Source organism: Diadema setosum, chromosome 1, assembly GCF_964275005.1.
Source record: "Diadema setosum chromosome 1, eeDiaSeto1, whole genome shotgun sequence".
NCBI lineage: Eukaryota > Metazoa > Echinodermata > Echinoidea > Diadematoida > Diadematidae > Diadema > Diadema setosum.
In genome coordinates, this window is record NC_092685.1 from 12,998,462 (window position 1) to 13,011,616 (window position 13,155).

At 38.6% G+C, this 13,155-nt stretch overlaps 1 protein-coding gene across 1 annotated transcript; it reads right to left on the reverse strand.

The window, feature by feature from the left end:
* Positions 1–218: 218 nt before the first annotated feature.
* Positions 219–11,494, reverse strand: LOC140237021 (uncharacterized; the record flags this gene model as incomplete). The annotated part of the gene is made up of 9 exons (XM_072316968.1): positions 11,408–11,494; positions 9,408–9,563; positions 7,866–8,190; positions 6,775–6,910; positions 5,449–5,521; positions 4,170–4,376; positions 2,921–3,173; positions 2,274–2,374; positions 219–1,289 (listed from the first exon to the last, which is right to left on the reverse strand). Coding segments are annotated over exons 1-9 (2,409 nt in total), but the record flags the coding sequence as incomplete, so codon positions are not given.
* Between the last annotated feature and the right edge of the window lie 1,661 nt (positions 11,495–13,155).

Below are 13,155 nucleotides of genomic sequence, written 5' to 3' on the forward strand. Positions count from 1 at the left end.
AAGTGTTTGGGGAATTTATTCGGATAATTTATAGATTTAACTGAAAGACATGTTGTGTCTTCGGTAAGTTCGTAAACCACGTTGCACGGAGGTTCAGTTGGGGTCTTTGTGGTAGGAGGTTCGGTTGGAGTCTTTGTGGTAGGAGGTTCAGTTGGCACCTTAGTGGTAGGAGGGTCAGTTGGAAGCTTTGTGGTAGGAGGTTCAGTTGGCGTCTTTGTGGTAGGAGGCTCGGTTGGAGGCTTTGTGGTAGGAGGTTCAGTTGGCGCCTTTGTGGTAGGAGTCTCAGTTGGCGCCTTAGTGGTAGGAGGCTCAGTTGGCGCCTTTGTGGTAGGAGGCTCAGTTGGCGCCTTAGTGGTAGGAGGTTCGGTTGGAGCCTTTGTCGTAGGAGGTTCAGTCGGCGCCTTAGTGGTAGGAGGCTCAGTTGGCGCCTTTGTGGTAGGAGGCTCAGTTGGCGCCTTAGTGGTAGGAGGTTCGGTTGGAGCCTTTGTCGTAGGAGGTTCAGTTGGCGCCTTAGTGGTAGGAGGCTCAGTTGGCGCCTTAGTGGTAGGGGGATCGGTTGGAGCCTTTGTGGTAGGAGGCTCAGTTGGCGCCTTAGTGGTAGGAGGTTCGGTTGGAACCTTTGTCGTAGGAGGTTCAGTTGGCGCCTTAGTGGTAGGAGGCTCAGTTGGCGCCTTAGTGGTAGGGGGATCAGTTGGAGACTTTGTGGTAGGAGGTTCAGTTGGCGCCTTTGTGGTAGGAGGCTCAGTTGGTGCCTTAGTGGTAGGAGGCTCAGTTGGCGCCTTTGTGGTAGGAGGTTCAGTTGGCGCCTTTGTGGTAGGGGGTTCAGTTGGCGCCTTTGTGGTAGGAGGCTCAGTTGGCGCCTTAGTGGTAGGAGGCTCAGTTGGCGTCTTAGTGGTAGGAGGTTCGGTTGGAGCCTTTGTCGTAGGAGGGTCAGTTGGCGCCTTAGTTGTAGGGGGTTCAGTTGGGGCCTTTGTGGTAGGAGCCTCAGTTGGAGGCTGAGTGGTAGGAGTCTTAGTTGGAGGTGCAGTGCTTGGTAACAATACAGTGTACGTAGCTCTAAAGCCAGGATAGTTGATCGACTCGTCGGACCGGAACCAGATCATTATTTCTTGTCCGACAGAATATATCGTACTGGGCAGGGTTGACCCACAGTATTGTACACCGCCATAAGTTGGGTTTTCTGCCATGACCTCAACGTAGTCCCACAAACAACCCTGGGTCTCAGCCGGCTCCAACGAAAATGCTTCAAATGTCAATTCTATAACTGCACCCTCTGGTATGTTTTCAGGCTACATAAAAGATAAGAACATTGATAACTTTTATCAGTCTGAATGTCAACATAGACAAGAAACGTAGAATCAATAGCTCCTCTTACTTTTTATTTTCCTCATGTTATTCGTCTTTTGTTTTGTTTTGTTTTGTTTTGTTTTTTTTTAGGTAGAAAATGGTATTTTGAAGCTCTAGCATGAACTTTCAGGGAAAACATGATATCATAGTTTGAAGCCGTTGAAAGAATCCATCCCCAATCTGTACATGCACTATCAACAAACATAATGAACCAATACCTTAAAAAAAGAAACTTTTGCTTCCACTCATACAGTTTATCAATAGTTACGGCATGTTTCCTATACATGCCTCAATGAAAGTAGACAGATTTTCCCCAAAAAAGTTCGATATTTACAGTAAATATAGTACTGAAGCAAGCATTGATACAATTATTTCACTCATTACCTCCAACATTGGGGTAAAAACTGCCAAGATACACTGTATCACTAGTCAATAATGGAAGTGAAATGTGAATTGGAAACGACATACAGCCATAATGAGGGATGGACTACCGTTCCTTCCTCCCCTCCTTGTTTTTTTGTTGTTGTTTTTTTGTTTATAGCTCATCCCGTCCCTGCTGGGAAGAACACAGTGTCCCACAGTGTGAGAAACACAGTGTGAACACAGTGTGAACACAGTGTGAATACATTGTGAACACATTGTGTGAAATCTCTTCATACTGTTAAATTCGACCGTTTTAACGGCCGGTGTGACTCGACACAATCCCCGTCATTGTGAATCAACAATTCACAGTGTGACACTGAACATTACCATTGTGAACACTCTGGGAAAACCTAACCACAGTGTGAAATCATCTCCACACTGTTAAATTCTAGCGTTTTTCACATAGTCGACTATGCGACCACACTGTGAACACACTGTGGGACGCCGCGTTCTTTCCAGGAGGGGTAATCTCGCTATAATGTTTCTTTATGCATATTTCTTACCTTGATATAATACATACAGACTGTACTGTCCGGGTAATTCCCAGCACCATAGTTGGGCGACTCTATTACGCCAGATGTCGCATTGTAGGTTACCGCACAGGCTGTTTGCGGCAACAGTATAACAAAGGCAGTTGTGAAAGTACAACAAATAAACACACATAGTTACAGTGAACCTACTGTATCTGGTGATGTTCGTTATTCCGAAGGTTCATTAATTCCGAAAATGAAATAAGAATCCTTTCCAAAACACACTCATTCTCTATACCTAGAAGTTCGTTGATCTGAAAAATGAAAATGGTTCGTTAATTCGAACACTAAATTATGGCGTTATTCCGAAAGTGCGTTAACTGGAAATTGAAAGGAGATTCGTTATTCCGAAGGCTCGTTATTAAACAATTACAAACGATGTAGAATCCGTATTTCCGGATTACTTTTAAAAGGTACTTAGCTTGCATTAAGTGGTGATGATGTTCACTATGTGACACAGATCGAGACATTATTATATTATACGTATTTTATATGCCCAACAAAACATGAAAAGAAACGGGGTGTGATTTATGTCATGCAACAAAGCGATTTGGGGGTTTATTCACTGGTCAAGACGGACATAGCAAGAGCATAAGACAGACATATAAATGCTCACTTACGTTCCGTGTAATCTGACGACTCGGTTTGGCAGGTTGTACCAGTGTATTCTTCGGGACAGACGCATTCGCACCTCTCATTGAGGTAGCCGTCGTTTTCGCAAGTGAGATCGGATGAACAGTTCTCTGCGCACTTATAGATCAGATTGGCTAGTTTGACGTCCTTGAAGCTGAGGCCGTTGCGCTGTCCCATATTCGCCATTTCGAATGGATCCAGCGTCGTGATCGTCGGAAGGTCAGAATTGTTGGCAAAGGCCTGGATATAATATGGAGGAACACACAATATTATAGTGATCTATCACTTGGTCTACTCCCATTTCCTTTGATAGCTAATCGCAACCCACCTGGTCTAATCCTGTTTCGTCTACAACCAGTTCGTCTAATGGCCATTGAACTTTTAGTCCAATTGCCACTTAGCCTCATAACCAGTTGGTCTACTTCCAGATGGGATAAGCCCACTTCGTCTAATACCCATACTTTATTAGACAAAATGGAAAGAGACAAAACTGCAATTAGACCATCTAGTCATTAGACGAAACGATAAGTAGCCAAACTGGGCATTAGACAAAGTGAGAAGTAGACCAAAAGGGCATTAGACGAAATTGATAGTAAACCAAGTGAGTTTAGCCGTAGTGGTGTTAGACGAACTGGAAAATAGACCATCTGATGGTAGACCAAATGACAATAAACCAACACACAAACACACAAACACACACACACACTTCTGAAAAGCATTTCTAGAAGTAAATCAATTCTTGCTGACAGCGATTTGGGTCTATCTTTTATTCACCTATTCAAAATCACATCGTGCATTTGTCATTAGTTATTTCTGTATGCTCACTACTACGTTTATACCGCCTCGTCCCACGTCCTATGTCAGGTCAGAGTGATTGTGTAGCTGAGATCTCTCCTTTACATGTAAATAGTGTGCTGTAGAAAACGCTGACCAAAATGTAGATGCCCAATACAGCGATGCCCAATACAGCGATCATTCACACGCTTGCGAGCGTGTGAATGCAGTATAAAGTACTGCATTCACACGCTCGAACATTGTGCGTCCGTTCGTTATCGTCAAAACGTTTAATATATTCTGCATTCATGTGATGCTTACTTCTTCTTTTTTACCCTTGGGTTGAGGCAGGACAGCAGGCAATGCCAGAGAACGCATTGACAAAGTTATAACACATGACGACCAAGGAATAACGGAGGGATGCGATTTTTTAAAAATGCAGAAAAGAAAACAAAACCTCACTGTTGAGCCGTAGTGCATGAGGGAACCGATGTCGTATGGTACTGTCGTAATGACTTCATCTTGCGTTAACTTGATAAAGTTGCTCACGATACCATCACCATTTAGAATGTTGGAAAAGTGAACTTGTATGTAGTCGTCTCGGTCTGGTCTCTGCTGTTCGTGAAAGAATCCAATAGCATGACCTATTTCGTGAGCTGTAGTCCCTAGCTGAAATAAAAAGGGAAAGGACAACCTATGACGTCGTGGAATATGTAATGGGTCAGTTAACATGATGATACATATTAATACTCTCCCTAATGATAAAGATTTTGCAAATGTTTGCAGTGACGCACAGCAGGTAGCTTTTAAAGAAAAGAGGTTGTCATTGTCACTCTGGACTGTCAGAGTATATAAACAGGGAAGGGTAAATACTTGGCTTCTTTAGCACGCGCCCATAGGCGATCATGAGTGGCCGGGTTCTCGTTGATGTGGTAATATATTCTTGTGCTCCCAGTCGTATAATATTGACTGCTTATTGGTTTGGTTTTAATGGCATGAGGGGCATTAAAACGATTAATATGACAAATTTAGTAATAATAAGTGATGTAGACCTGGCGTTTACAGTAAAGTTGATGGTGACTTTGAATTCAATACAAGTACTTTAATCAGACATGTAAAGAACACTGATGACAATGTTGATGATAATGACAAAAGGATAAATAACGTCATAACAATTCCCATATAAGTAGTCATATTCGGCAGAGTTTCCAACTGTATACACAAATCTCTGTATTGCTTGTATAAACTACGAACTGACGAAAAATTAATCACTATTAGTACTTTGCGTATTCTTTATCATTTGAACTACCTATCTCATGTATATTGAATATACAATATATATCATATATTATATAATATGTAATATAATATAATATAATATAATATAATATAATATAATATGATATAATATAATATGATATAATATAATATATAATATATGATTTATATTGTATATTATATATTGTTTATTACATTTATCATATACAATGTATTATATATTATATATCATAATGTTGTAAATCTGTGATATTTTGCTCTTTCGGCCTACGTCGTGAAGAGCTGCACAAAGGAACGCCGTCCCATCCTCTGTTGGTAACGACCAACCATGCCCAATCTCGTACCCAATCTGTCACTTTCAATGTAGTTAATTGTTACGTATGACAGTGCATACACGTGTATAAGGCAGACACGTATAATGTACATAACAGCACAAACCCATAATCGTGTTTCCCATGCTTACCCCATTGCATCCATTTCCGATTGAAATATCTTGCGTGCCTTGGTCACCGATTCGTCCGACGTAAGACCAGCAGCTGAAGGAAAAATTAAATCAAAAACAAAGACACACACACACACACACACACACACACACACATCGCCACACAAGTTAAAAGTACATAACCAACAAAACACGGCGAGGAATATGACATGGAGATAGGAGCACACTTGGGGTGAGCATGCCGACAAGCGTTCTATTTTTATCAAACTCTTCTAAAAGTCACAAACGACTCAGAAAGGTTTTTTTTTTTGGGGGGGGGGGGTTCTCATTTTGTGAGACGTTGCATTTTATAGGGTCAAATGTCTGACAGTTATAATTTACCTAGTTTTTTCTTACCGTGTCATACATTTATGTTTTGAATTACTCGAGTGTTTAGTGAAATATTCTGGTGCAATACTCCTTTGGTCAATATTACTCAAAATGTTCCTATGGCTATCTCTTGGAACGACACCTCTTGCTGAAAGACTAATAAGAATATGATACGAATCTGTATTGAACATTTTTGTAAACATGACTTAAACATATATATACATCACGGCTTAAGCTCGAAGTTCATGGTAAATTTCAACTTTGGTAGTGGTCTGCGTTAGGTCGAGAGCAATCAATGCCAGTTCGAGAGTCCTCAATAGTTCGAGCCAGATGACGACGACTTCACGCCACTTTACATTATATCGTTTGCTGATGTCTTTACATGGCTAATTTCAAATGTTTAAGGAGATCAAAGCTCAAATATAAATAAGGATTGGGTGAAAGCAGCAATACTAGAAGAACAAATCAGTGAACGTTTTAGGAAAATCGGACGAGCAATTCAAAACAGTTTTAAAGCTTCGGTGCCGTGATCGCTTGATTAGAGACTGCTACACTCCATGACGTCATTATGGACATCAATATAAAGGAAATATGAAGGAAACATATTCCGCTTTTATAGCATAATGAAAGAGCACTTGACTTACCTCTTTCAGAAAGCAGGGGAAATAATATTACCCTTAACATACGTCAGTGCAAGTCCCTGGAATGTGTACTTTTCACGAAATATGAACCTTTGAGGAATTCTTCCTGTATGTTTTCTTTATGAGCTTGCTGTTGTCGAAAATGACGTCATTGTGTCGTCATTGTGGCACCAAATCTTTAAAATTCATAACATTTGAATTGATTGTCCGATTTTCCTCAAACTTTCACTGATGTGTCCTACTAATTACGCTGCTTTCACTCAAGACTCAATCCGCATTATACTTGGGCTTAGGTTTCTGTATAACATAGTGCTCATTCGAAAAGCAAACGACTCACCCATCTCCCTTGAAAAAACGGATTTTCTGGTGGTACCCCAAACTGTTCCCGGTCTCCGTAGAGTAAGGTACAAACTTCAGGCAAGTTAGACTCATCCAGTGCTCCAATGCGTTCAGGATGTAAGACTCGTCATCGGCTTTAAAAAAAAATGAAATAAAACGACAAAAGAAAACAAAACACTAAAAAGAAAAGAGCAAAACCCTCCAGGAGAATGGGTGGAATAGACAGATGAAACTACAGCGACTGATAATCCCGGTTCAAACGAAAAGCAATGTCAGGTAAGTGTTCAGTGTTTTATTGCTTTTGTTGTTGTTCTTCTTCTTCTTTTGACTTTTTTTTTTGTGTTGTGTCTCAATTAAAGTTAACAAATATTGAAAAGTTACGAAAGCCCGGAAGGAAAGAAGAACTCGGCGTTTCGACACATGACATACATTCAAGAACATGAAGGAGGGGAGCCACATCTGTTTTGTACACACACGCGCACGCACGCACGCATGCACACACACCCACAAAACAAACAGGATTTTGTGTGTGTGTATGTGTGTGTGTGTGTGTGTGTGTGACGCGATGAACGCGATGAATGTGGTATCAGTGACAATTTACGACGAAAGCATCGTCAACATCATTCAACGCGGACGACCTCTCGGGGTGCCCAGTGAATGCCATAAGTGCCCCAGAAAATGAATTGTCCGTTGAAGTGACTTCCTTCTTGAAAGTGTTATTCAATAATGCAAACAGGTGACGATTCCTGTAGCATAGTGTCATTCTTTTGTCGACCAATATATGGTCCAGGGCCACTAAAAATTGATTTCGGGCCACACACACACAAAAAAAAGTTATTCTTTGGTTGCCCGGCTGGTCAACTGACATGAGATGTGGGATGGGTTGTTAATATTCCTTTTCTTTCGTGTGACAACATTTCTACTCGGGCCACCAAATTTAAAGTTTTTAGTAGCCCTTTTGGGCCATCAGGAAAAAAAAATAGTGTCAGCCCTGTATGTTTGTATATATGTATAAATATGTATATAATAATACATACACACACATACATACATACATACATACATACGTACATATCATAATCTTAATACCTGATGTGGAGTCGATTTCGTACATGACTGTGTTCTGTGGCCATCGCGTGGTCAGGTCAGTGGTGGCCTTCCTTCTCTTTCGTTTTCGTCTCTGCTCTTCGGAAGAATCCGAACTTCCATCTTTCTGCTTTCCCCTAATTTCCTCACTTTCATCAACACTGATTTCCTCCTCACTTTCATCAACACTGATTTCCTCCTCACTTTCATCAACTTCATCGTCCTCTTGGAAGAGAATTCGCAGTTGCTTCGGAGTCAGCCTCATGTCAGTAAAGTTGCCACCGGTGACGTTTTGCTCGGCAGTGACGCTTGTCGACAACGGATCAACCTTCGTGGAAGAATCAAAGCGTCTCATTTTGAGACCGTAATGGGAAATAGCCTTAGTTTGAAACCAAATTAAATTCCTTCTTCCCAAGAAAGTCAGCGTTCACATACAACGACAACGAAACTAAGTTTCCAGGACGACCAAGGGTATAATTTTCCAAAATAAGATATATTATTTGTTAATAAATATCATGAAGTAGGACTAAGTATGTTTTCATGTCGACTTCAAGAAACAAATTGCCACATCAGTGTTGACGAAATGATAATAATAATGATGATAATAATAATAATAATAATAATAATGATAATAATAATAATAACAATAATAATAATAATAATAATTATTATTATTATTATTATTATTATTATTATTATTATTACTATTACTATTGTCATTATTATCATTATTGTAATAAGAACAAAAACACACCATTAAAGTTGCATCCTCGCAAAAACAGCACACATTCCACTCTTGTCAAACGAACTCCATGTTATGAGAATGGATTTGAAAAATCAGGGCATTTTCGAAATGGTTATATGCCACGTCGTGGTGACGTAACAGTGAAAGGGCCTTCTAGAAAACAGTGTTTGAGGTGAATGGACTGTTAAAAATATATCACTATTGTTCATATCATTAGTAACTGTGATCGTAGTTCCAGCTATCATTTTAGTCCAGTCCGCTACAACGACTCACTCTCAATATTGTCATCTAAATAAGCCTTTTATTCGAGAGTTTGTTAGTTTGTAACTGAACTAACTGGTAGGGACTAGTGTAAACTCTACAAACTCTACGAAATAATGACGAAATCAAAGAAGATATTAAAGAAAAAACCGAGGAGAGGGGAACGCTCAATGACAATGAAAGGAGCAAGCACCAGACTTGAACCAGAAGTCTGCTAGGAATGAGATACGATGGGCCAGTTAGGCTAAATATGTAACCATCGATGAGAAATAAGAATATATAAGAGCAAAAGTTCTATTGAATTTGATCGGGAAACTACAATAGAGATAAAGCAGGGCCTAAAAGAAGTGATCTCTTTTGCACCATTCCTGAATAGAATAGTGGAGTAAAAGGTTGACGCCATCTTGGACATCCATGCAGGGTATCGCAAAATGTTTTTGTAGCCCTAAAGCTCGACAACGACGCCAAAAAAGGGAGAAAATCAAACAGCAGTAGAACGAAATTATCAAATCAGAGAAAAAGATGCATAAAGTTGATACAGTGCAGAATAGGCAGGAACAATATTCTATAAAGATGCAGTTTGTCTCTGCAGCTATGGCATCGCTAAAGAGGCTGGTGAGAAAACTCATGACGCCGTAGTCCTTCTCTTGATCAACTCCCAACTGGAGCTCGACGTCGGTGTCGCTGCGAGAGACCTTGATAGGAGTCACCGTATCACACCAAGACAACCCTCTCACAAGTCAAGACAGAAAACTTTCAGGTATGAAAACCCATCATTTTGATATAACCTGGTCTGCTTGTCTAAAATATTGCCAGGTTACTCTATACCAAATTTTTAAGTTAACGTTCACAATTATAAAAAGGAGAGATCGAAATTCCATTGGAGGTAGTATTGGCTGTTATATTCGATGGAACCTATCATACACCAGGCGATCTGACTTAGGAATTGATGCATTAGAGGTTAGGTATATATAGATTGAAATGTAAAGTAGGGTAGCTCTATATCATGGTTAACTGGTATTATGTGTCATCCTCCGATCAGTAACTTTGAAATCCTTAATGAAATAGAAAATAATTTGCAACCGGTAATGAATATTTCAAGTATAGGTAATTCTTCCTGGGGATCTGATCTGCAATATTCTTATTAAACGAGAATACACTGTCATGAAAGATGAAAGATCTTTGTTCCTGTCTTCAGTAAACGCAATTAATCAAAACACCCACCAAAATCACAACGAGAGCCGAGCACGTACAGTTACTTGATAGTTTTGCTTATTTAAAAAAAAAGAGTTATGGAAATTCAAGTGCAATGTCATATGGGTTAAGCTATCAATTCTTTCACATATTATGAGGTGATTATGATATTATGTACAGTTGAAAGCCAAAGAGCTCCAGAATGTAAAAGAAATTCACACATTCCGTTATTTCAAACATTTTGATTGAGGAAGGTTTATCACTGAAGGATCCCACATTGGCTGAAACTTGTTCTACGAAAATAATGATGTTGACCATCTTTGACAACTTTTCCAGGAAGCCTTCAAGGATACAAGATATTATGTAATAATAATGCTTCCAAAATGTGACCCCCCCCCCCCAAAAAAAAAAAAAGGAAAGGAAAAAAAGATAGAATATGCGGCATGGATAGAACAAGGATAGAATTTGCCATAGAGAGAGAAACTTCTTGAAATGTAAATTTGATGTTTCAGGCCATCCAAGTGACTTGGAAGAGGGTTCGGCACAGTATAGAATAAAAAAGGAAATGGATTATTATCATCATACAGTTTACGGTGAGTCTACGAAATTTAGAACAAACATGGACAATGATTAAGATTTTTTTTTTCTACTCTGGAAACAGATCAATCAACAAGTTAAGGCAGTTATTTTTATGTACATTATTATTGCGTGCACCTTCATGCAAAAGTGAGCTTGCGAGAACAAATGAAGTGTGTGTGTGTGTATGTGCGTGTGTGTGTGTGTGTGTGCGCGCGCGTGTGTGTGTGTGTGTGTGTGTGTGAGAGAGACAGAGTCTGGGGTGGATTCGTGTGTATTTGTGTCTAAGTGATTTGTTCATAATCTTTCTCGGATTGTAACTTGTATAGTTGACTCTTCTCTAGCATGTCTGTATGATATAATTAGTTTTTAACTCAAATTGTATGTTGTATATGTATTGTAGAACCCTCTGGTTGAACAGTTTCTGGCGATCTAAAAACGCTTAAGTGCTCAAAGAAAATTAATTAATAAATAGATAAAAAAAAACTACCTAATAAAGTGATCAATATCATTTCCATTACCTAACATAACTGCTATTATTACCATCATCAGTATAGACAACTAACAATATTATCATCTTAGAAATTGTTGTTATTATCATCATGATTGTTATACTCATTGCCACTGAATAGTTTTTATTATCAGTGTTCAAGTTTTTCAGGTTGTGGTAGAAGTCTGTTTTACTGTCTCAATGTGCAATTTGATTACTCCTAGGTAGGAAAAGGAGACAACCAGGCTTAAATAATAAGAAGTAACTGTGCCCACTTACATCTTCAACAGGTCTGCATTCGACGACGGAAACGAAAGCGAAGACGCAGACGAGAGCTATAGCAATTTTCTTCACATCAACATCCATTCTAGCTGTAGACTCGGTCTCCGGTTCGCGACGAGATACAATGAAGGCAACTAAGATTAATGACTAAACTGGGTCTATACATCGAAAGGACAGGTTTCTAGTCCTAACTGATTTCTTTTCATTCTATTTTCCCTTATATAATCTCCAAATGATGATCAACGTATGACCACAGACATGGGAACAAATATTACTTTTGTCAACATCGATTAAGACAATTATTGTGAACGTGTGTCAGACGTCTGTCCAATTAATTGTGTTTGCTCCTTTTTAAATTTTACTTTTCCTACACAAATAATGGTTTGGGGACTCTAAATCCTCTAAAGGTTTCCCGTTCCGAGTGAAATCCCACCTCACATTTTGTGCAGTGAGATGGTGGCATGCATGCTATATTATGTTTATTTCATAACTGCTCTATTCTATCAGAAAACTTCATGAAAAGAACATTAAAGTTTTCTGACTCTCATTGTCATGGTAAAACGGATAGGTCTGCCAATGAATTCCAGATTATGAAATTAATGTGGATGATATATGTATTTCATAATCCTGAATACGTATGTTTGTAAATCTACACATTGTTAAAGGCATATTCTCGAAAGTTGTAATGTTATATATCACCATTGAATTGGCTAGCAGACACACACACACACACACACACACACACATATATATATATATATATATATATATATATATATATATATATACATACATATATACATACATATATATATATATATAGAGAGAGAGAGAGAGAGTGAGACGGAAATACAGATACATACTTATAAATGTAAATATACATAAATGCAAAATAATGAATAATGGATTATAGGGATTAAACAGTTTTATTGGTACATTTTCTTTCATTCATGACCTTAAAGGGATGGTGTAGTTTTGGTTGAGATGGGGCTTCAGGTTTCTAACTTTTTTGTGTGAGACCTCTTATGAAAATATGAAAGAGCATGTAATTCTAAGAGGAATCAAGGTTTATTTGATGAAAATTAGTTTTAAAATGGCTGAGATATCCAAAAGAAAACAATCCTAATAAAAGATGGGACCCACCTTTTATTAGGCTCTTTGTTTTTGGATATCTCGGTCATTTAAAAACCGATTTTCATCAAGTAAACTTTCAATGACTTTTAGAATTGTGTTCTCTTTAACATTTCATAAGTGGTTTCTAATTATCTCACAAACGAAGTTAAAAGCTGAATCCTCACCTCAACTAGTACTATAAATTCTGATTACCATGAGATATCTACCTTGAAGTGTGTTCTATTGATGCATACAAGAACTTCATTGAATATATTAAATATTGCCGGACTTGAAGGACAATCTTAATTCCATGAATTTAACTTTTCAAGATATTCGTGGAGAAACATACATACATTTTGATTAGGCCCGGTTCATCGCGTAATAATGTTATTCATAGGAGATACCTAAATGCTTGTTCAGCTGGTAAGTGTACATATTACATTTCAAACAATATTGTCGTACACAAAGGTCATATCAATCGGTGAAGCAATGGTCGCAACACTAATCAAATATTTAAACAAAACAAAAAAAAGATTCAAGTGCACCATTATGAGTTTTAAACAACGTCAATAATTGATTATGAAGGTATCACGCCCGAGTTAGGATCCGTGGATAAATGTGCCCAGATTGAA